The sequence below is a fragment of the Canis aureus genome, chromosome 10 (assembly GCF_053574225.1).
Source record: "Canis aureus isolate CA01 chromosome 10, VMU_Caureus_v.1.0, whole genome shotgun sequence".
Lineage (NCBI taxonomy): Eukaryota > Metazoa > Chordata > Mammalia > Carnivora > Canidae > Canis > Canis aureus.
In genome coordinates this window covers 28902724-28928262 of record NC_135620.1, presented here as the reverse complement: position 1 = coordinate 28928262, position 25539 = coordinate 28902724, and the positions used below count along the sequence as shown (strand labels likewise).

Below are 25539 nucleotides of genomic sequence, written 5' to 3'. Positions count from 1 at the left end.
CAAATCAAAACTACAAGAAGATACCACTTCACACCTGTCAGAATGGCTAAAATCAAAACCACAAGAAGCACCAAATATTGGTGAGGACACGGAGAAAAAAAGAACCCTCTTGCACTGTTGGTGCAAATGCAAACTGGTGCAGCCACCATGGAAAACAGTACAGAGTTTCCTCAAAAAGTTAAAATAGAACTGCCCTATGATCAAGTATTCACACTACTGGGAATTTACCTGAAGAATACAAAAACACTAATTTGAAAGACTTTATGCACCCCTGTTTATAGCAGCTTTACAATAGCCAAATTATAGAAGCAACCCAAGTGTTCATTGATAAGCAAATGGATAAAGAGGTACAGGTGTGTACACATGCACATACACACACACGATGGAATACTATTCAGCCATAAAAAGACTGAAATCTTGCCATTTGCAACAGCATGGATAGAGCTAGACTGTATTATGCTAAATGAAATAAGTAAGTTAGAGCAATACTGTATGATTCCACTCATGTGGAATTTAAGAAAATAAAGGGGGGAAAATCACAAAATAGACTATTGCACAACTGGAGCTAATATAACTGTTAATTACACTGGAAATAAAATAAAAACTTAAAAAAAATCTAAATCTCTCTACATTTAATAAATAAATTAATTTTAAAATAAAAATCATCCTACCACCATAGGGCATGGGTTGGAGGGTTGGCTCACTGACAAGCTGTTTCCTGTCTCTTTCTAGAAAGAGGTAGCCTAACCTTTGCCAGCAAGTACCTCCCTCGAAGATGTCAAATCATAAGAGATAAAGGAAAACAAATTAACGGGGGAGGAGTGTTTGAGCTAAAGTCATGAGATAAAGTTAAAAACAAACCCAATCACATAAATGTTAGGTGAAAAGCTAGACTTATTCATATAAAGAATTTTAGAGAAGAATCTTCCATATTCAAGTAGGTGATATGAAATAAAAGGTATGGGAGGCAAGAAAAAAATCATTAGAAAAATGAAATGCCAATAAATACTGGAGAACTTACTATATCAGGCATACTTCTAAGCACTTTATATGTTCCATTTAAAACACACCAGCTCTCTCATTTAAGAACCAGCCCCTAACTTAGTTAAAAAACAAATAAAACACACACACACACACCTACAAAAAAACCCCACACAGCTTTGCAGATAAACCTAGGTTTAGGTTTGGGTTTATCATCTACCAGATATAACCCTGAATAAATTAACCTGTCTCAGCCTCGGTTTCTTTATAAAATAACATACTTTCCTGTGTATTAAGAGATTAGGTGACTAAATCCACATGATGCGCCAATGAAACAACTGTCTCCTTCCACTAAGTATCAACATGTCCAATTTTAAGACTCATTAAATCTCAGTATAGTCTTAATACCGTGGTCTTCTTAGTAAAGATATTAGCAATTTACTTGATGTATATTATCTACTTTATTTTTAAAGATTTTATTTGGGGTGGGGGGAAGGGCAGAGGGAAAGTGAGAAACAGACTCCTCACTGAGCAGGGAGCCCCTATGGGGGGTTCAATCCAAGGCCTCTGGGATCATGGCCTGAGCTGAAGGCAGATGATTAACTGCTGGGGCCAACCACGGGCCCCTATTACCTCTTTTAATACCTATAATACAAAGTCATTCTTATTTTCCAATGAGGCACAGAAGGAAATACACTAGTCCTCAGGAGATACACAGCTAGAAGTGGGAACCAAGCCAATAAAGATTTTTCTGACTCTGAACAGGATCTCTCATTTTAACATGTTTTTTTTCTAAAATTTACAAATCAAACTACAATGTGGTTCCATTTACATAAATTTCAGAAAGAAAATAGGGGATGCACACATAGGTTAAAGGTTATTAAGAGGCTGTTAAAGGGTAATGATAGGATCAAGTTAATAAAAAGTGAAGAAATGACTGCTATAGAAGTTTGGATATTAGTTACAACTAGGGAGGAAGGAATACTAAGAGAGGAGAGCCCATGAGAAGTTCCTGGGGTAGTGCTTTGTATTTCCCAATCTGGTGGTATTTGCAGACATGGACTTCCTATTTCACTAAGCTCTACTTTTTTGTATTGTTTGTTTCCTAATCAAAAAGGTTCAAAATCAAGAAGCAAAGTTGTACTGTATATAAAAGCTAGGAGATACTAAAATATCCATGATTTTTACTTAATTATTGAGAAGTTTCCCCTTTCCATTATTTCCTATAATGGATATTAGAACATATGTAAAACTTTAACAGTGCCACACACTTATCTGAACTCTAAAGCTTTATTATCCTAATATAGCTTTATTATCCTCATTCTAGAGTTTAGGCCAAGAGGACAGTCATTTCAACAGGAGGATCTACTGTGAGTTATCCAAAACTTCCAGGTCCAAAAACCAGAATTAGCTCTATTTAGGTATCAAAAGTCCACCTTGTTTGAGAAAATTATTTCCCAGAGATCATGGAAACAGATGGACCTAGCCTCTGTACAATCTTCCACAGGTTCTCCGAGTGTGAATAATGATTTATCGGACTTCTTACAACATATAAAAAGATGTCTAATACTGACCAAATGTCATGTAGTTATCAAATATGGCAAAGCAAGAATGATGGTGGACAAAAACTTCAGATTAAAATTCTATCTTCATGTATTACATTTAAATGTTTATCTATGCCAGTTTTGAGAAATACTGACTTGAAAATTCACTCTTTGTATCCACTTACTTGAGGTCCAAGGAAAATTTTAGGCAAAAAGGAAAAGCCCCAAATCTGTTTGCTCATCCATAAAGCAATTTTAATTATAGAAAGCCCTATGTCTATAAAAGGAAACTCTTTATAAAGTACAAGCGACATAAGTGGGAATTCAAGATAAAGGCAAAAAACTTCTCCCAATTTTAGTGATCTAGAACAATTTTGATATACTATTCATAGACTTGCTCAAAGGATAATATTCAAAACAAATCAATTTAAAAGTAGCAGCTTCTAAGTGTTTTCAAGTTAGCCAAATTTAAGTTTTAATAGCTAGTAAGAGTCTGTGAAAGCAGGGAGTAATATTTATCCTTCCATCTCTAACATCTAGAATATATACTATACAACCAAATATTCATCCAATGAATGAATTATCCAGAAATAAGCACTTCTGGGTTTAAAAAAAGTGAAAATTTCAAATAACTATGACAATTACTGAGCTTCATCATAAAAGCAAATAAATCTGCTAGCCTCTTCAACTAGTAAGTTAAATGCAGCTCTGACTAAACATTATAAACAATAGTATACCCTTTTGAGAGTTTAAGTTCTAGCTTTCATGTGTATTTCTAAATGAGGAAAGGAAGACAATACAAACTACACTTATACAACTGGGAAGAAGTTGAATTGGAATCTGAAAGCAAGTCTGATGACAAAAGTGGATTTCTTAATCTCTGTGCTATATATTAATATGAGTTATTTAAAAAGTGAGATATTAGTAACTGGTAAGTCAGTAGAGCATGTGACTTGATCTCAGAGTTGTGAGTTCAAGCCCCACATTGGATGCAGAGCTTACTTTAAAAACAAAATAACATAGGAGCACTTGGACAGCTCAGTCAGCTAAGTGCCTAACTCTTGATCTCAGCTTGAATCTTCGTCTCAGGATCATTACTTCAGGCCTGTATTGAGCTCCAAGATGGGCATGGAGCCTACTTAAAACAAAACAAAACAAAACCAAAACCACCAACAAAACCAAAAAACCCACTCCTGTGTCCTATGAATATAATTCTCTTTAAAAAGAAACAAAAACGGGGCACCTGGTTGGCACAGTCAGTTAAGCATCTGCCTTAGGTCCTGATTTGTGGGTCCTGGGATCAAGCATTGCATTGGGCTCCCTGTTCAGCAGGAAGTCTGCTTCTCTTGCTGCCCCCTCCCCACCTGCCTGGGGCTCACAGTCTCTCTGTGTCTTAAAACAAACAACAACAAAATATATATATTTAAAAAGTTAGTTACTAGAAGTATTGACAAAGTACTAACACAAGAGAAGCACAGATATGCTGAGAGAAGTAGTTTCGCATAATACTCTTTTGAATTAGGTTGGAGACATGGCAGGGTACTGATGAATATGCTCAACAGAATTTTTTTTTAATAGCTATGTGAGAGAGAGAGAGCATGCGCATGTGCAGGTGCCCAGGAGCAGGAGGTAGGGGAGAGAGGGGGAGAGGCAGAAAAATCTCATACGGATTCTGCGCTGAGTACAGAGCATGACGTAGGGCCTGAGATCATGACCCTGAGCCAAAACAGAGTCAGACTGCCTAACTGACTGAGCCACCCAGGCACCCCTGCTCAACAGAAAGAATTTAAGTTAATTAGAACTGCTTAACCTTAAGCTCAGACCTAACTGATACATATATAAGCTGGCCCTCTTTGAAAACAAATTCAGGCCTTCACTGCCCAAAACATTAAGTCAGAAGTAGCAGCTTCTGAACTATTGCCATTAACCAAAAAGATAAAATAATGTAAGCTTAATATACAGATGGCTACATACTTATAGACCATCAAGATACAGGAGTTCTCATATATACATACATATGCCTCCTCAGTTTGTCAGCTGAGAGCCCTAAAACCAACAATATTCCAGTAGCAAGGAGCATACTTAGACCCTAGAAGAATCAAGGCTCTTTGAAGAAACGTTGATTCCAGGTCTGGGGCAAAAAATAACTAAGATGAGCCAGGTGCATCTTCTATTGCCAGAAAGAAAGAAAGTACTTTAACATAAGCAAACAAACAAAAAACCCTCACAGAGAACACATATCCCTACTGATGTGAATGACTAACTGAATAAATGGGGGAAAAGAGAGATAAGTCTCCCATGCAGAATTCCTAAATACATTTTTAAATAATCTACCCTCAAGGAAGTAGAGTTTGTAACTATCCTACCTCCTTAAGTGTGGGCTATATATACAGACTTCATCTAAAAATACAGTATGGAAAAGGGGTAGGGGAAGACTAACTTCACAGTAAAGAAACTCGACAAATGCCACCTCATCAGCCAAGTGATTAAGGCTCTCAACAGTGTAAGTTCCTACTAATATAAAAACCTAAGGTATAATTAGCAAATAGAATGTTGGTAGTTTGTGCCCTAGATAGAATGTGATAAAAACAGCACTTTACTTCTGTGGTCTTCCTCCAAAAAATATGTAAACAAGATGAATACTAATAGAAGGGTATTCTACAAAATATCTGACCAGTATTCCTAGAAACTGTCAAGGTCTTCAAAAACAAAGTCAGTCTGAAAAACTGTCACAGCCAAGAGGAACCTAAGGAGATTCAACAACTATTTAGTACAGCACTAATGTAAATATAATGTGGTATCCTAGATGGGATTCTGGAATAGAAAAAGGATGTTAGATAAAAGCTAAACAGTTATGGTTAATTTTTTATAACTCATTAATGTAAAGTGTTAGTTAACAGGACAAACCAGGCATGGGATATATGGACACTGTAGTATCTTCTCAATTATGCTATAAATCTAAAACTGTTCTAAAACAATTTTTTTTTAGAAAACAACGTAGAAAATACTGCTTACTCAGAAGGATGAAATCAACAGGTGATGTAGACAATATGGAAAGTAGGCATTCAATATTAAGAATTCTAAATTTTGGCTACATAAAAAGCATTGTTTTAATTGATATAAGTCTTGCCCATATTATGTAAATTTACCCCTAGACTTTACATTTTGGAATTGTAAATTTCTTTTACTAAATGATTGTAGCAAGGAACACTATTAGTATTTAAAAAGCCACCTTACTGATTGCTCATAATACTCTAATATGTTTATCTTATTCTTTCCAGATATTCATAAATAATAACTTTGCCTACTCCAATATTTACACTTTGTTGTTCTCCTATCATGCAGAAAGATATTAAGTAACAGCATTAACTGGCTTCCCTGTCTGGCTCCTATCTTTAATGGGAATGCTTCTGGCTTTTCCCCACCATTAAGCATGATGCCGGGTAGAATTTAAAATATTCATCTATTCCATCTGTTCCACTTACAAAGGATTTTTTTTTTAAATTAGAAATGGATTTTTAGATTAGATCATTTGTTTTCTTTGGTTACCACAATGATTACATTAATATTACCATATTTGGGGTTGGGTGAAATGCATGAAGGGGGTTGACTATGTGATAATGCATGATAACTAGACTTGTGGTGGTGATCATCTTGTAGTGTGTCAAATTATAAAGTTATAATCCTGAATTTTAGAAGGCAAATGATAAAGCTATATACCTGAAACTTCTATTGAAAAAAATCCAAATAATGAACTATCTCACTTCTTGACATACCATCCTTGATCAAGGTATTATGTTCTTTTAACATACAGTCATAATTTTATTTGCTAAATAGAACTTTGGTTTTACATCAATATATAGTGATATTGGTGTGCTTTTTGTTATATTTGAGTATCAGTGTTAAAAAGCAATGGGAAACTTTTTAAAGCTGTGAATCAATTTAAATAATATAATTATTCTTCAGAGCTTTAAGATAATCCATCAGTATAGTCATCTAGTCCAGAGACTTCTGAGATACAGCTCATGACCAGTTTTCTTGATTCTATATATATGGATTTCTATCTTTCCTTAGATCAAAAATTATCGGGATCCCTGGGTGGCGCAGCGGTTTAGCGCCTGCCTTTGGACCAGGGCGCGATCCTGGAGACTCGGGATCGAATCCCACGTCAGGCTCCCGGCATGGAGCCTGCTTCTCCCTCTGCCTATGTCTCTGCCACTCTCTCTCTCTCTGTGTGTGACTATCACAAATAAATAAAAAATAAAAAAAAATTAAAAAAAAATTATCTCTATTTGCATTTTCTTAAACAATTTACTTCAGCTAATTTTTTTACTTTTAGCCTGAAAAATTGAGTCCCAATTTGTCCTAAATGGTAAGAATTAAGAAAAAAGTTTTAAGAATAGGAGAGGATGAAGCAAAACTTTCATTATTTCTACAAAATTTATTAGAATTTGAAAAAGTTGGCAGATATAAGGGTCAATAAATGTATCAAGTACATTTCTCTATGTAGGCAAACAAATCACAATTTTAAAAGATAACTACTTATAGGAGTATTAAAAATGCATCCACTAGAAATAAGATATGTAGAGAAAACTGATAAAGAGATCAAAGATCTAAGATAGTGGAGACATCTATTCTGTCCATGAATGGACTCAATGCTGTAAAGTTGTCAATTCTCCAAGCTATTTTATAGATGTAATCTCCACCAAATCCTGTATTACTTATCTTTAGAGTCTGACAAACTAATTCTAAAATTCTTTACATACAAGTGTTAAAAACCAAACACCAAGACACACTTAAATAGGAATAGATTTGGGAGATGTGGGATAGGGAGATAACAGTTTACTGGGGCTACAGTATTCAGAACAGCAAAAGCAGAGACACACACGCAGACCCACAGAACAGAGTAGAGAACAATTTGCCAGTATCCTGTGAGTGAACCAGCACTTTGGATTTCTAGGTAAAAATTCCTAAAGAAATTCTACAACAGTGTACCAGGTTATACAAAGAAGGTTCAAAACAGCTGAAACTGGGAAAAGCCTAAATTTACCTATTAATCATGGATTAAATGTGGCATGTTAATAGAATAGTGAAAAAATAAAATACAACTATATGCATGAGAATCAAAGCTGATAAAAAGAGTTCTGTTATATAAACTTCAAATACAGGAAAAGCAAAAAAAAAAATTTAAGAGATAACAGAAGTAGTAACACTAAAACAAAAAAGATCAGAATAGTCAGAATAAGTAGTTTACCCCTTAAAGAGAGAGGGAGACATGTTGTGGTAGTGGCACACACAGGCTTTAAAAAGGAACTGATATTATTCAACTTAATCTCAGTGGAATTACAGTGGAATTATATACTTATCTACATACTGCACAATTTTTAAAGACTAGTTTTAAAAGTTAGCGTATCAACAGCTCAGTCTTTACTTTGAAATGGCAATCAATCTTCACTTATTTGCAACATCCTAAAGAACAGACATCTGTATTCTCACAACTATCAAGTCTAAAGACAACATACCTTATACAGCCCAATGCCAGGATCAATAAGAAAATCACAAGTTGATGTAGACGGCTGACTAGAAGGTCCCACCCTTGGGGTTTTCTTTACTTTAGGTGGACTACTAGAACAGGGTTTGGCCTGTACATCAGTCTGTTTAGATGTGCTAGGAAGATCAGGGTCTGGGCGAACTAGTAGCTGAATTATGTCATTCAGTCCAACATCATAGTCAAATAAAGTATATCCATTTTCCAACTGGAAAAAAAGGATAAAAAAAAAAAGATTAAAATGCTTCTGTTAAAACTTGATCTTTCTACATCTTTAGTTACCCAAATGTCCTAGCCAAATTATAAAATTCATAGTAATGCAATTTAGTGACCTTGAAACCATTCCTATTACTTTATGGCCTCTAACAGTAGTACCTTCTGAGGACTTAAGTATATTTTTAAGAATCATTCCTTATTATCTATCAGGAACATGGATAGCCACTGAAACCAAAAATATATCACTGCTTATGTGACTTCAACATGGAGGCAGAAAAACTCTAGATTTCTCACCAAGTTTTATTTAAATTAACAGTACCTGAGTCCACTGTTAAGAAGGGTGAATTTTGAAGGTGAGTGGTTTTATGACCTTGTGTTCATAAAGACATTAACAATTTTAGATTCTGAAGCACTGTAGTTTTTTTTTTTTAATAAAGCAGAAAAGAAATTAAAGTAGCAGTAATTACAATTCTTGTTCATGCTATTCCACTTGCCTTAAGTTCTCTAATTCTATCCATTTGTAAAGGCTGTCAACTTGTATCATGAAAAGTCTTCCAGGATGAAAAATGAATAAAATTATCTTGCAACTTACCCATATTTTGGCAAAGTCTCTGCAATGGATTAAATTGTGACAACCCCTCCCTCAATCATACTAAAATGCAAATCCCAAATATCTTAGTATGTGAGTATCTGGAAATATGGTCTTTATAGCAGTAATCAAGTTAAAATTAGGTCCATATTGGGTGGGCCATAATCCACTGTAATGGACATCCTTATGAAAAGTTTAAATTTGGATCACAGAAGATGTAATGGTAGCCACATGACTAGAGCAATGCATTTACAAACCAAGGAATTAACAAAGGATTGTGAGCAACACTAGAAGCTGAAATAAACAAGGAAGGATTCTCTACTAGAACCTTCAGAGAGAACATAACCCTACTGATACTTTTGACTTCAGACTCAGTCCCTGGAAACAGGGAGACAATAAATTTCTACTGTTTTAAGCCACTTAGATTTTGGTCCTTTGTTACAGAAACCCCAAAAACTAATAACTAATAGTCTCCATTTCGCTTCTTTGTAAAATTCAGTTTGGCTATGTTACAATACAGTAAGAAAAACCAAACCCCTCCACCCCCAAAAAAAGAATGAAGAAAACCAAACTCTATGAAGATCAAAACTATCATTTCCCCAGAAACATTACCAATTTAATCATGGTTCATTTTCCTTCTTTATAATACCTGTCACCATCCTCAATTCCCTAACATAATAAGGCTATATTTCCAAAATCCACCAAAGGGAAGAATGCATTTGTCCTTAAATGATAAATTTACTAATATACACATAAATTATTTTAATTCAAGTGGTCCCAAAACACATCTAGCACAATCCTGCATGTAGATATTCACAATTTTAACTACATAAGGGAGCAAAGACTTCAAAAATTTCCCAGTGGGGGTTAGAGATTGTCTTTTAATAAGGTAAGCAATAGTAACAAAAAACAAAACACAACAACCCCCCACCCCCTTGCAATCCTGAACTCCTGGAGAAAAACTCAAGAAGCAAAAAAAAACAACTATACATTCACATTTCCATTTTGACATTCTCCAATACCCCTTTCCCCCAAAAAGATAAGAACTCATGCTGAAACAGTTGAAAAAGTACAGCTTAATTAAACATACAACTGTTGTATATTATGAGTGTTCAAAGTAGAAAAAAAATTTGCAGTACAGAGCATGTAAAACAAAAAACCCAGTATACAACATGCAAATTAACTGGAAGGACATTCCCCAAAATGACGAAAAGCGGTTAAGGTGGTAAAATAATTGGAAATTCAAAGTGCTTCCACAAACAATTTTCCATTGAAATCTAAGGCACAAGAGTCAAAAGGACAATGGGAAGGGACATTTTTATAATCAAGCCCTCTGACAAGTTTCTATTAAGTGACTGGTCAAAATAACAAACTGCTTAAATGGTATTTGGTTTGAAAGGAAGAGCAATGTCTTAAGTCAGTAAAACACTAAGCATATCAAGGCATGAGGCCCTATCACAGAAGTTAGGCCCACATTAATGTGTAACTTTTCCTTCCATTATTCCTGCTTGCTAGGAGAGCCACTTTTACCCAGATTATCTACTCCTTCCCTAATTCATAGGTATTCTTTTGTTTTCCTAAAACAGTGACTACTATCCATTGCATAGTAATTTCCATACAGCCAGGCTTTTGTGAAGAACTTTGGAATCAGTTGTTACATGAAAAGTAGTAAAGTTCTCCCAAACTTAATGAAAATGTAGACTGGAAGTTATTATCACTTATACACCAAGCGGAGAAGGGTGGAGTCATTTAGGAATTACAAACACCAGTGAGTTTCAGGCACGTAACTATAGTCCATCAATGTCTCACAGCTGAAAATGTTTAGGAACTGCCATCCCAGAAGATGGGAGCGCAGTATTTAAAATACTAGAGAGGCAAGAAAGGCCCTAGAGTTTTTGTTTTTGTTTTTGTTTTGCCAGACTGCTGTCCTGAATCTGTACTGGTTTTAAGTAAGAAATTCCAGGTAACAGGAAGAACTGCAACAGTTATGCAAAGTAAAACTAGGAACAAATACTAGTACTGGCAATAGCTGAGAAGGCAGTGGGAGAAGTCATTTCCCAAGGGGTTACTAATGATGCCCTCTACCTGTATCCCTTAACAACTTTCATTTATCTTTCACATCATACATATATATATACACATATATAGGTATGTATATACATATATAAAACATTGATATGACACACTCTCTCCCCTTTAAATAGGCCAACACTTTTACTTTGTATTCCATGTAAAAACAAAGAGTACAGGGGCAAGAGTACTACTCAGTTTTCCTTCAGCTCTGGTTCATGTCCCACCTACAGTGGTATAAACAAAAGAATGAGAGGAGGTGATAAAATCCTTTCAAAGTAGTAAAAGCTCTGGATTCTCAAAATACTTAAAGATCTATCAATGTAACTCTTCCTTAAAAACCTGATCCCAGGAAGCATTCTCAACCTCCCAGAGTAATATAGCAAGTGAGGTTACCCTACTCTAACCAGAACTTAGAGCCCTGAATTGCTGCCCTCTATTCCTACCTTCAAAAGGAGTCAATTACAGAATTCCTCTGCTTCTCAAATTTAATTTGCATAGAGATCACCTAGGGACCTTGTTAAAAAATATGGATTCTACTTCAAAAGGTGTGAGGCTCCTAGGTGAAGCTAATGCTTCAGGTCCTGTTGATTCAGGGACCATACTTTGCATATTAAGAAATTAAGTGATCAACTATTCTTCAACATCCATTTTCAAACTCTGGTGGTCATCAGAATCTCCCATGGGGGCCTTGTTAGATGCAACCACTTGCAATTCTGAGATGGGCTGTGCACCTATAATATCCTCAAGTGATTCCGATATATACCAAAGACTAAAAGCAGTAGACCTAACATAAAACGGGTGCGGAATAAGGGGGAAAGGGTACCATTTACATCACACTGTAAATTCGTTTTTATGATATTTTTCACTATGTGGCAGTAAAGGAGTACCTTATTCAAATAAGCACAAAGGCATTTTAGAGGCTAGGAGCAGCCCTGTGATACCAATCCCCAGTAGTTATCTACTACTCTGTTCATGGACTGTGAACTCCAAAGAATAAGAGAATGGAGGTAATAATCATTGCCATGGCTACTCCTCAGCTCACAAAGTAGACACAGCTGAAGCAGCGTCCTCCTTTCGTCTTCACCTCAATGGGGGCACCAAAGGCCCACTCCTCCTCCCTACTGGTTTACCGAGCTGAAGAAATCAAAGTAGTGAATTATCAACTGTTCTGGGGGAAGAAGTACAAAAGGGTAATTATCCTCAACAGTTTCTCCCGGAATGAGTTTCCTGGTTTACTGGAAGTCTACTTTGTTGATCTGAATTTAACTCAATTTGTACTTTTTCCTCAAGACAGCCAGGTGCAGGTCTTTTTTGTTTGTTTTTCCCCCCAATATACTTAATAATTAGACTCATGCTTCATTTCATTCTCTGGTGCTGAAGTCACCAAAGTATCCTAGCAATTTATGTAGTATTATCTTTGGCTAGAAAATAAAATTCAGAAGATCCAATTACATAATCTTTATCTTTGACCAAAAGAAAAAAAGGTATCAGTCACTGGAGGTGTAGTAACAAAGCTAGGTAGTGTTTAACACGTGATCATTTCAAAAGCAAAGTCTACAACTAAATTGAACACCTGTTTTTACAAGTCAAACAGTAAAGGTTCAATATAAAACAGCTCCAAACACCTATCAGAGATGCTATCACTTATTTAAAAAATTAAACTCTGGCTCTTTCTCTCTCAGTGTAATCTTGTTCCTCTGACATTTCTGGGCAGTTTTTGAAGCCAAGCCCATGAAGGGAAGAAAAATATTCCTTTCAAATCCTTTGTGGCTATAGGAAAACACTACTTCCACCAAATCAAAGAGCTACGTCTATTCCAAACCACAGAACTGAAGCCAAACTATCCAACTGGAGAATGCCACCTTTTGGGGGGCGGGGGTGGGGTGGAGAGACAAAAATCGGGTGGGCTTGGGTCTCTAGGTATAGACTTGTGGGATAAGAAAAATCTTCAATGGGCCAGAGTATGGCCATACCATACAAGTACCAGAGACACCCACAGACACCCTCAGTGCCAAAACCACTTTCAGCCTTCAAGTATGTACTGCTGGCTATGCTCCAGTTGCTGTTTTAAAAGCTGGTCTGAAGGGGACGTCAGAAGGTGAGAAGCAAAAAGAGCAAAACAGTCTTTCATACTCCTCTCCACTCGGAATAGCCCCCCCGCCTGTACCTGGGAGTTTAAACCCTATCCGGAGTCACATCAGTAGCTCCCTCCTCCAGCCCAAGTCTCTAATCTTCAAGACGGATTCCAATTCTAGGAGAGGAGGTGAGGGAGGGAGGGGAGCCAAAAGTTTTAGGCACCCTTCGAATCTTCAGTGCGTTCAAATACCTTCACGTGAAGAAGCAGAACTAGGGTTCTCGTGCCTAAGAGGAAGCGATCTGCACGCTTCCGCCCTACTTGGGAGCCGGGAGCGCGGCGGAGCCACGGCAGCAGTGCGAGCCGTTGGCGGGGTCAGCCCCGCCGGGCGCTGCAGCCGTCGGCCCTCCCCGCCGGCACCGAGGCATGGCCGCCAGAGCCCGCCGCCTCCGGGAGCCCCGACCCCGCGAAGCGCGGGAAGCGAAGGAACCCAGGCGTCCGGCGGGCTGTGCCGACGACGGGAAGGTCTCGCGCCCGGGCGCCCCCGCCTGACCCCACGGGTCGCACCTGCACCGTGGGGCTGCTGGGACCCCGCTGCGCCCCCTCGGCGGGCCCCGGGCCTGCGCTCTGAACCTCGTGGGCTACCCACCCCGAGCCGAGCCGAGCCGAGCCGAGCCGGGTGCTCTCGAGGCGCGCGGCGCACCAAGCCCTCGGGCCCGCCCAGCCCTCGCCCCGCGCTTCCCGGGGGCGCGGGGGGCGCCTCACCTGCTTGCCCCGGTAGAAGAGGCGCTGGCACTCGGGCCTCACGTCGAACAGCGCCCACACCCGCTCGCGCAGCTCTTCAATCGTGGCTTTGCGAGACACGTCCTCAATGGTGCGCGTCTGGGAACCGTCGATGGTGCGCACCTGAATCCACATCTTGGCGCCGGGAGCGGGGCTGGCCCGGCTTTGTCTCCCCCGGCGCTCCGGACGCCGCGCCCCGCCCGGCCCGCTTCCCCGGCGGCTCCGGCTCTCCGCGGGCGGCGGGCGGCGGGCGCGAGCGCGCACCCGTGAGGGAAACCGACCGGACGCCGGGCCCTACAGGCAGCGGCGACCCTCAACCGCGCGCCCGCCCGGCGGGGCTGAGAAGGAAAGGAAACCGGAACCAGTCGCAGGGGCCGCTACTACCGCAGCCCCCGCCTCACAGGAAGAAGCCTTGTCTGTGCAGCGCCGACTGTTTACTTATAGAGCTCCAGCACCCACATGGAGGTCACGGCGCCAACCCGGATCTCGCGAGATGGGCGCCAGGCTCCGCCTTAAAGAGGAAGCGGCGGGGGGCGGGGGCGGGGGCGGGGTGTGCGGGGGAGGGAAGGCTCGGGACCCGAGCGGCGGGAGTTGGGGGGCGGGCACGGGGGGAGCGGGGCTGCGCAGAGCTGTTCCTCGCCGCTCGGCCGGCGCCCGGGCCCGGATACGCCTTCTCTCTCCCGCTGCCGCGCAGTTACAAAGCCCACCCGCGAGTTCCCGTCGGAGTCCTGGCTTGGGGACCCAGGGGGCGAGCGGCGCCCGAGCCCTAGCGGGGACGGTTTCTTTGGTCCCAAACACGCCCCAAATAAGCCGGTCTGGCGTGCGCCTGTGCGGTCCTTACAGTGGGGTGCGGCGGCGCGGCCTGCGTTTCCGAGAGAGCACCGGGGTTAGGGAGCTGCTCCAGGCGCTCGGCCGGAGACGGCCGCCCGCGGGGGAGGGGGGGGGGGACCCGGGACCCGGGACCCAGGACCTTCCCGCCCGCCCGAGCGCCGCGTTCGCGCCGAAACCTGCTTCCTGGGTCTCCCGCGGCGGGGCCCGCTGGGCCGGCTGGGCCCGGGTGGGGGCTTCGGGCCGCCGGCAGCGCCCTCTCCGACCCGGCGCGCTCGCACCGGGACCTTAGGCCGCAGGGGTGTCGGGGTTGCCGCCGCAGGGCCGCTCGCCAGAACCGGGCGTCTCTGTTTGCGGGCCTTCCTGGCTAGTGCGCCTTGGACCCGAGGGATCCAAGGGTCGTAGAAAACACTCGTAAAGGATGCAGCTCCACACCTCAGAAGAAAAGGCTCCAGAGATCTTCCCAGGAATAGATCCTCAGAAATAAGCCCAAAGTAGCATTACCTAACAGTAGATTTATTTAAAATGAAAATGTCCCGGGGCGCCAGGCTGACTCTGTGGGTTTGGGGCTGCTCTGCTGAGGTCATGACTCCAGAGTCCTGGGACGGAGCCTCCACCGGGCTCCCTGCTGGATGTGGGCAGCCTGCTCTTCCCTCTCCACCGCTTGTGCTCTCACACACTCTGTCCCAAATAAAATCTTTAAAGAAAAATGAAAATGCCTTCCTAAGAAGGAAGAGAACATATGAAAGTAGAAATATAGAGGAAGATATAGATACAAAGTAATGTATATAATAAAATTTGGATTTTATACTTGTCAAAATCCATAACTTAAATATTGGCTGGTGCTAATTATTACCCTAAAGGTAGCACAGCAATTTTTTGTAATAACCGATTCAAAGAAGTCTGGCAAAGTCCAGAGGTAACATAAAAAAAGAATGGCCCAACATGCAAGAGACAAAAAATGGAATACATACACATATTTTGGGTCTCTGCCCTTGATGAAAATTTTACATTCACTTATATCCTCTAAATATAATTCATCTTGCCTGCTCCTCATTTAAGTACAGCAAATATTGAATATTCATTACATGTGTAAATGAGGTGATGGAGATATGTAAAGCACACTTCTAACCTGCCCCAATAAGGAAGAGCTATTTGCTATTATAAGAATGTGCTATACCCTTGTGCAGACATGTTAAGAGTTTAATTCCCTGCATATAGAGAATTTACAACCTACTTTAGTTAAGATGTAGAAAAGATGAAATACTAAAGAATCCTTTAGCACTAAGTAGTTGTTGTCAGTTTAAACAGTAATTAGTAATGAAAGAAGGGAGACTAGAATGATCTGGAAGTGTAAGGATAGGGGGACAACTTGACCTGAGTTCCATGGTATATTGTAATGGGGGCAGCGTTTAAATGTTCAGCTCATAGACTGAGATAGATCTGAGTTATAATCTCAGTTTTGATGTTTATTTAAAATATGATCTTGGACTCGTTATCTGTTTTAATTTCCTTGGTGTAAATGGTGTCTATAACATTTAGTGAGTGTATAGTGCTTAGCATAGCATAGTGCTCATGTGTTGGTAGGATACAAAAAATTATTTTCATGCTATTGTTATGGAGGGGATTTACTTAAGCAGAGAATGCTCAAAGAGAAGAGCGTGCTTACACACAGACGGAAGGTATGCATTTTTACAGGTCAGAAGAGATTGCATGTCAGAGAAAGGTTGACTAGATAGTGTAAAGATTAGTATTCAAAGCAGTAGATTTTGCAGGCCCCAGGGAGAAACTAAAATTTGTAAGGAGTCCACTGATGTGATTAAATATGCATTTGGAAAGATGACGGAATGTTGAAGGATACTTTAGGGAAAAACTAAAGGACTGGTAAGAAAGTTTAGTGAAGAGGCAACTGTGTCAGTTTCAGTGAAATTTTGTGGCAGTGGATAAGAGAAGAAAGAGCAGATTCCAGAATATTCCAGAAAATCAAGCCTACCAGACTTGTAAGATGTGTGAATATGAGAGATGTGGAAATGTGAAATGCTGAGATTAATTTCTGAGTTTCTAGTTTGGGAGAAAAATGGATGTCTTGGATAGATGGTGATTCTCTTAAACTAGATGGGGATGTATAACGGACCATTGGAAATATAAGTCCAAAGTTTTGAAGGGAAGTAGAAAAGTTCTGAAAGAGGAACTAGTTAAAACCTTTTGTATTCATTCTCATGAGGGGATTTATCCTCGTTAAGGTGGTAAACTAGGGGGGAAACACTCAAAATTGGTATCTACTTGGACTGTACAGGATTTGTGTTAATCTAGTCAATATAGATCCCAAAGGATCCACAGGACAGGACTTAGAGGTGTGAGATTCAGGAAAGATATATTGTTCTGTGGAGACCCAATTAATTACTTCTTGAAACATAAGCTTATGTGTGTAGTAAGTTACTTAGGATATAAATAAGTAATTGCAAATGTGATTCTATATGTAGCAAAACACACTCTTCTGAGTTTCTCTGCACAGTACATATTGTAACTAAGGTTTCCCCTCTTTGCCTACAAGCTCTTATCTGCTTAGGAAGTGGCGCAGTTGAAAAAGCAAGACAAAAGTTCTATGACAAAAAACAAAATATCAGACAGTTCTGACATACCATGCCTTATTATCACACAAGTAACTGAAACAACTTGGATGTGAACAAAGAGGAACTTTTTACATGGATACAAAGCAAATACTAAAATTTATGACATCAGTCATGACTCAATATTTGTTCAAGTCAAAACAGGCAAAACAGAAAGTTTGATTTTTGAACTGATTATTCTAGTTAGACTCCTCACACCACAGAATATCTCCAGTTTTCTCACCTAATGTCCTAAAATCCAGAACTTTTGTGTATTATAAAGAGGGGATTTTTAATTTGCTCCCTGAAGCTGAGTCTCACCTTTTCACCAGCACCTCTATGTTGGTGGTCTTCCTTTTGTTCCATCAGAGCCACTCTACCTGTTTGCTGTCCTGGGTTAAGGAATATATCAATGGAATCAGTGCTCTCAGGTTTCCAGTTGAATCTGGCCAGTGGGGAGGAAGCACAAATAGGAAACTAAAAGAGTTAGGTCAGTATATTTATTCCACTGGTTTTCTCCCTGAAAGTTCATCTTTAGCTGTCTGTTGCCTTCCTGAGAAGTCACTACTACTCTTAAAGTAGCCTAGTCTACGTGACTCGCTCTTCCCTGTTTTGATAATCTTTCTCTTGTTGCTTTGGGTCTACAGATCATAATAGTTCTACAGTCCTAGATTCATGCATATTCCTTCCATTCCCTGTAGTATGGCCCACACCCTGCCAGTTGGTCCCTTGCTGTGTGTGTCTATGTGTGTGTGTGTGTGTGTGTGTGCGCATGTGCGCGTGCCATTAAAGTACCTTAACTGAAGGTTTTGTTCCAATCTCTAGTGCTATTTCTAAAAAAACTATATGTAATGAAAATTTCCATTGACTAAAAAACACTTCATATTGTGGCTCATTACTTAAATTAGCTATATTTTAAAGGGTATTCTCCTTTTTAATAGAATCACAGATTTTTACTGTGGACATCTGTTTTAGAGATCATTCTGGTTCACCTCCTTTTTAACAAATAGGAAAATGATGTGAACAAGGATATGTAATCAATGAATGACAGTGTTCGAGCTTAGAACCCCCCCCCTTCAGCTTTCCCTCTTTTGTTTATCTCAAGGCTTCTCCATTCACTTTGTCCAGAGAATAATCATTGTCCTTCAGATAGAAGCAGGGGTCTGAGATTCTCACTAAAGATTTACATTTTTAAAAAATATTTTATTTATTAATTCATGAGAGACACACACAGAGAGAGGCAGAGACACAGGCAGAGGGTGAAGCAGGCTCCATGCAGGGAGACGGATGTGGGATTCGATTCTGGAACTCCAGGATCGTGCTCTGAGCTCAAGGCAGACACTCAACCCCTGAGCCACCCAGGCATCCCAAGATTTACAATTTATCCATGCTTTCAGTCACATGCTTTCTCTTGCCTTCTAAAAAAATGTTTTAAAAAGATTTTTAAGTTATCTCTACACCCAACATAGGACTCAAACTCAAAATGCTGAGATTAAGAATTGCATGCTCTACCAACTGAGACAGACAGCCAGGCACCCCTCCTGCCTTCTAGAATTGGTCCTCATCTCTTTCTTTGGATCAGTTCAGCTTAGATTTCCCCACTGAAGGTAGGTAAGGCTCTACTTTCTGACGATGGGGTCAGTTCTAGTTACAACTTGCTCTATGAAACAAATTTTAGAGGTTTAAAATCACAACAGCGACTTTACTGTCTCCTGCAGTTTCTGTAGCACAGGAGTTCTGAATTGGCTCAGTTGGAAAGCTGGAGTTCTGGCTCAGAATTTATTATGCTATTGTAATCAGATACAGCTAAAACTGGAAGAATGGAGATTAGAGCAATTGGGAACTAACCAGGCATCTCTCCCTGGGAAGTCTTAGGACTTCTCTGTGGACTTCTCTCTGTGGGTAGTTTGGGCTTTCTTACAGTGTGGCTGCCCTAGAATAGTCAGGGTTCTTACATGGTAGCTGAAGACTTCAAGTGAGCAAAGTATAAGCTGCATCACTTTTTATGGCTTTGTTTGAAAGTCATATAGTAGCACCTCTACCACACTCTTTTGACCAAAACATTATAAAAGTTCATCCAGTGTCTGGGGGAGGGGATGGATACCCCACCTCTTGATGGGAGAGGTGTCAAAAATCATATTATAAGAAAAGCATATGGGATGGAAGATATTGTTGCAGCCATTTTGGGGAAATAGAAACTTCTATAACTTCTTCATTTAATTTTTTCCATCTATTTTTTTGTGTGTAACCAAAGAGTTTTTAAATTATGACATACATCAGTCATACAAAAAAGGTATAGAGAATAATATAATAAACACTTTTGTATTTACCACCTTGCTTTAGAAATAAAGCATTTCAAGTAGTTAAAACTCTGCTTACATTCTCTCCCTTTTCCAAAGAAACATCGTCTTGAACTGGATATTTATTATTGTCATGCCCATCTTTATACTTTTAATGCATGTATCTCTAAAAAATGGTAAATTTGAGGCCCTTTTAAGGTTTATATGACATGATTCTTTATAATATTGAAACATGTTTTAACTCATTATTTTTCTGAGATTTATTAATCTATAGCTCTAGTGCAAACTCTATTAAAGGTTCAGATGGGGAATATGTTAAGTTTTGTGGATAGATGATGCTTTGCAACTTTTCATCCTGCAGTTGTAATACCAAAGCATATGTAATAGTGTGCCTGTGTTCTGATAAGACTTTATTTATGAAAATAGGTGGCAGAGTGCAGAATTGCTGACCCCATAGTTAATATAAAAATTATAACACTACAGATATCTTGAGTTCCCTAAAAGTTACTTTAGGTTATAACCCATCTCCAATTCCATCCTTATCGTAATCCTTTCCTTAAGAAATTTTGAGCAACACCAGCTTAGCAATGAAATTGGCAGATCTGCTAAATTTTGATTTGTGGAAAGCCTATTGGATGATAGTTTTCACCTTTTATTCTTAAGGGTAAAGGTCAGTAAACTACTGTCTTTAAGCCCCTCTAGCCACCTACTTTTAAATGTGGCCAGGCTCTTTCTTACCATGTCTTTTCTGCCTAGAAAATTTCAACTTGGGAACCGCCATCTTCCAGTAACTTGCCAAAATGACCAACACAAAGGGAAAGAGGAGAGATACCTGCTATATGTTCTCTAGGCCTTTTAGAAAACATAGAGTTGTTCCTTTGGCCACATACATGCAAATCTATAAGAAAGGTGATATTGTGGACATCAAGGGAATGGGCACTGTTCAAAAAGGAATGCCCCACAAATGTTACCATGGCAAAACTGGAAGAGTCTACAATGTTACTCAGCATGCTGTTGGCATTGTTGTAAACAAACAAGTTAAGGGCAAGATTCTTGCCAAGAGAATTAATGTCCGCATGGAGCATATTAAACACTCAAAGAGCTGAGGTAGCTTCCTGAAGCGTGTGAAGGGAAATGATCAGAAAAAGAAGGAAGCCAAAGAGAAAGGTACTTGGGTCCTACTGAAGCGCCAGCCTGCCCCACCCAGAGAAGCACACTTTGTGAGAACCAATGGAAAGGAGCCTGAACTGCTGGAACCCATTCCCTATGAATTCATGGCATAACTGTAAAGAAAATAAAAGACCTCAGGATTGTAAAAAAAAACAAAACAAAACAAAAAAAAATTCAACTCATATGTCATGGTTTCCCTCAAATGCCACTTCCTCCAGGCTGCCTTTCTTGATATTCCCCAGCTGAAGGAAATGCTTCTCCTGTATTTTCATACTTAGTTCATGTCTCTACTAACACTTAACTCAAAGCTGTAATTATTTGTTTGCATGGCTATCTTTCCCCATTAAATTTTTTATTTCCTAGAGGGCAGGGACTTAGTCTACCTTTGTTTCCAATACAAAAGTCAGAGCTTAGTACCTGTATACTCAATAAGGAGTTGTTGAAGGATGGATGGGTGGGAGGGAAGAACTGGAGTCTATTTAGGTGTCTAATTGGAACAAGAAACAAATTTGCATAATCTGCAAGCCTCTAAAGGTGGCAATACATCTTTCTTCATCATTCTATCCCACCTCACCTTACAGCATTTCTTCATGCCCTCCTGCCTCATCTTTTCAGGCAGATAGATAAATCATGTATTCTTTTATATAGATAATTATAATTTTTGTGTAGAAAAAACTTTGCTGTACCTTTTCTTATATTCTAAAATCCCAAATTCTAAGAGGTTGAACACCTTTAAAACTATCATTTATGAAGAAGGATAAGAAAATTGGGGTAATAAAAAATAGGTTTTTGTCTAGACTACTACAGAGGAAAAAATAAAGTGTTTCAATTTCGCTAATATAGTATTTGGTTTGCTATTAGGATTACTGCCTATGAAGGGGAAAAGTTATTAATGTAAATACTTTCCAAAGAAAGGTGCTTTCCTCCATTTTCCAGTTGAAAACACATGTTGACATTATTTTGCTGATTTGCATGAGCAAGAAATCCTTTATAACTGATCCATATCTATTTAGCAATTAGTTTGTTTAATGCAGGTTTAATGAAAGTGTGTAGCATGATGGAAAGAATATGGGCTCTAGAATCAGAGACCTGAATTTGACTCTGCAATCTGCTAATTGCCAGAGTCATAGCATTGGGCAATTTACTTAATTTCTCCAAGCCTTGATTTCTGTATCTGGAAATAGAGTGCCACAAGAATGAAATGAGACAAAATCTCTTTGTATAGGCACTTTTTTTTTTTTTTTAAGATCTTATTTGTTCGTGAGAGACACAGAGGCAGACACACAGGCAGAGGGAGAAGCAGGCTCCTCGCAGGGAGCCTGACATGGGACTTGATCCCAGGACTCCAGGATCATGCTCTGAGCTGAAGACAGATGCTCAACCGCTGAGCCACTCAGGTGTCCCTGTATACGCACTTGATAATGGTTACTTTCCTCTGTTTTGTCACATTATTTAAATGCATTTTGTCAATAGAATTTATTCTGTTATTCAAATGATTCTGTTGGTGATTTGAGACAATAAAGAATTTGGATTGGGAAGCAGCGTTGTCATTTATAGTCCATTTTATGGATTTGGTTTTATGAGTTTGAAGAAACTCTAATAGGGTTCAAGTCAGCATAAGATGGAGATGAATTATGAAGTGCTAACTTCTGCTTGGCAGATTTATGTATATCTAAATTATTTTTGTGTTTCATTAGTTCATCAAGCAAATGATAATATTTATGAGGCACTTTAAGAAGCTTTCTATCCTTTTTTTTTATTGGAGTTCAATTTGCCAACATATAGCATAACACCCAGTGCTCATCCTGTCAAGTGCCCCCCTCACTTTCTATCCTCTTATGAAGTCCCAGAGGATTTCCAAAACTCAGAAAGATCCACTGTTTGCCTTCTCTCTGCTCACTCTCAGATTCCAAGTTTAAAATCTAAACCATAACTTTGGGGCAGCCTGGGTGGCTCAGCGGTTCAGTGCTGCCTTCAGCCCAGGGTGTGATCCTGGAGACCCGGGATTGAGTCCCACATCAGGCTCCCTGCATGGAGCCTGCTTCTTCCTCTGCCTGTGTCTCTACCTCTTTCTCTCTTTGCTTCTCATGAATAAATAAATACAATATTTAAAAAATAAAATAAAACATAACTTTGTAAAGCCAAAAGAAAAAAATCACAATACAATTGCAAAAATATTTACAGTGATATAATAGTTTCATTTTCTTTCTGGTACCTAAAATGATATTTACACTGTGCAAATAAGCCAAATACATCTATGTACTCCCTATAAAATTGTACTGTTAACATTTCATTTTATAAAGTTTCCATACAGTGAGGAAATTTTGTTATCCCTTTAGGTTGTTGAAAGAGAATTTTTAACAAACTATAGAAATGATCCCTAAAAGTATAGTCTTTGAAAGAGAATTTTTAAAAAATTTTGTTTATATATTCATGAGAGACACAGAGAGAGAGGCAGAGACATAGGCAGAGAGAGAAGCAGGCTCCACACAGGGAGCCCGATGTGGGACTAGATCCTGGGATTCCAAGATCACACCCTGGGTCAAAGGCAGGACTGTTAAGCCACCCAGGCATCCCAAAAGATAATTTTTAAAGGATATTTAGCCTACACATTTTCTTTTACAAACTACCATGGAGATTTTTTTATTATGAACATTGATATAACTTATAAACTACAAAGAATTTTAGGAAAGACTACATTAGACTAGGAGGTAGCAGGGACTAGTTTGAGCAAATCAGTTTTTCTTGGCTACCAATTTCCTATCTCTAAATTGTAATGAGCAAGAAAAGTAGTATTGGGTTAGAATAAACTACTAGTAATTAGCTGGTAGTGAGGTGGCTGATAGCTCCAGAGTCAACTCTGTGAGGCAATCCTCAGTTTTCTCAACTTAGAAACTTATGGTAAGAATAAATGAGATATCATATGTAAGTACTTAACCTACAATTCAGTAAATGCTGAGTACCATTATCAGCAGCAACACCAATTGGCAGGACTCAGAAGCAATTTATGTTTGAGTTTTTCATAAAGATAATTAAGATTTTTTTTTAATCAAGTGCTTGTACTATACTTCCTGTATTTGTTAGATTTTGCTGCATAGCAAGCCACCTCAAAACTCAGAGGCTTAAAGAAATAGCCATTTATTTAATTATTCTATGTTTTAACAATTTGGCCTAGGTTCATGATAGCTAAAGCTGGTCTAGAATGTCCTCACCTGAAGTGATCTGTTGCTGCACCATATGAGTCTAGCATGGGCTTGTTCACATGGTGGATGTGCAGGGTTCTAAGAAAATCAATGGAAGCCTATAAGACCTCTTGAGGCCTAGGCCTAGAATTGGCACAGTGTCAATTTATCTCAGATTTTATTGACCAAAGCAAGTAACAAGGCCAGCACAAATTCAAGGAGAGGGAAAATTGACTCCCCTTCTTAAGAGGAGGAACTGCAAAGACTAATTGCAAAAGGGTAGGGAGGATAATAATCATGGGCATTTTTGTAATTAATCTAAAACACCATCTCCAGGAAACCTGGGTGGCTCAGCGATTGAGTGTCTGCCTTCCGCTCAGGTCATGATCTCGGGGTCCAGAATCGAGTCCCACATCGGGCTCCCTGTATGGAGCCTGCTTCTGCCTCTGCCTATGTCTCTGCCTCTCTCTGTCTCTTGTGAATAAATAAATAAATCTTAAAAAAAAAATAAAGCACCATCTCCTACTAATCCTAGAGGTAATAGATTATCCATTGGTAATCTTATATGGCATTAGTAAACTTGTTACTCTATTTCTCATAATCCTCAATCTCTCAGTCTAACCCTACATTGCTAGTATAAATGTGCTTCATGTATTTGCTGGTTCAAGCCGAATTTTTTGTCATATGGCCAGTTGATGCTGGTAAACTTTGATCTACCTCAAATTTGTGACCCAGTATTATTTTATCTAGTCACAGCGAGGGCAAAATTATATTCTTTCTTGAGTGACCCCTCAGAACATATTATGATGCAATCTGAAAGACCTGAGGAATCATTGTTTTGTTTTATAGCCATAGCAATAAAAAATGTTTTTGTGAATACCACAACAATGTTTAGTTTCTTAAAACTTACTACAAATACCAGGAAAATGGACTAAAAATAAAGGCTGACAAAGCTGAGCTTTAGCAAGAATAAAGAGCAATTGGGACTTTCATACCTTACAAAATGGGAATGGGAAGTGAACCAAATTTGAAACCTGGGCAGTTTCTACATACCTACCCTAGGAACAATTCTACTCATAAGCATATATGCTATAGAAATTAATGCATATGTCCAGTAATATATGTAAAACAATATACTTTTACTTTTAGTGCTTTTAGTTATATATATTTTATTTTTTTAAAGATTTTATTTATTTATTCATGATAGAGAGAGAGAGAGAGGCAGAGACACAGGCAGAGGGAGAAGCAGGCTCCATGCAGGGAGTCCGACGTGGGACTTGATCCCGGGACTCCAGGACCACGCCGTGGGCCAAAGGCAGGCGCTGAACCGCTGAGCCACCCAGGGATCCCCCAGTTATATATATTTTAAAAGATTTTATTTATTTATTCATGAGAGACACAGAGAGGCAGAGAGGCAGAGACATAGGCAGAGGGAGAGACGAGCTCCCCATGGGGAGCCTGATGTGGAACTCAATCCTAGGGCCCCCGGGATCTCGACCTGAACCAAAGGCAGATGCTCAACAGCTGAGCCACCCAGGCGCCCCTGCTTTTAGTTATAATAGCTCCAAGTTGGAAACCACCTAAATATCTATAAATACGAGAAAGAACAAATTGTACTATATTTACATCATGAAATACTACA

The 25539-nt window shown here is 39.5% G+C and overlaps 1 protein-coding gene and 2 pseudogenes across 3 annotated transcripts in view; 1 reads left to right on the top strand and 2 right to left on the bottom strand.

The window, feature by feature from the left end:
• Positions 1-14266, bottom strand: part of UHRF2 (ubiquitin like with PHD and ring finger domains 2) — a 77009-nt gene extending 62743 nt beyond the window's left edge. Inside the window, exons 1-2 of one of the 3 annotated variants that reach the window (XM_077911903.1) lie at positions 13791-14266; positions 8048-8281 (exon numbers count right to left, since the gene is read on the bottom strand). In XM_077911903.1, the coding sequence (XP_077768029.1) occupies positions 8048-8281; positions 13791-13943 (387 nt within the window). In that variant the 5' untranslated portion in view covers positions 13944-14266. The remainder of the gene's footprint in view (positions 1-8047; positions 8282-13790) is intronic. The other 2 variants (XM_077911902.1, XM_077911904.1) reach the window with 2 other exon arrangements.
• Positions 14267-19826: 5560 nt separating this feature from the next.
• On the top strand, positions 19827-22174 carry LOC144322188 (large ribosomal subunit protein eL21 pseudogene; annotated as a pseudogene).
• An 844-nt stretch (positions 22175-23018) lies between these two features.
• Positions 23019-23111, bottom strand: LOC144322868 (small nucleolar RNA U3; annotated as a pseudogene).
• Positions 23112-25539: the final 2428 nt, after the last annotated feature.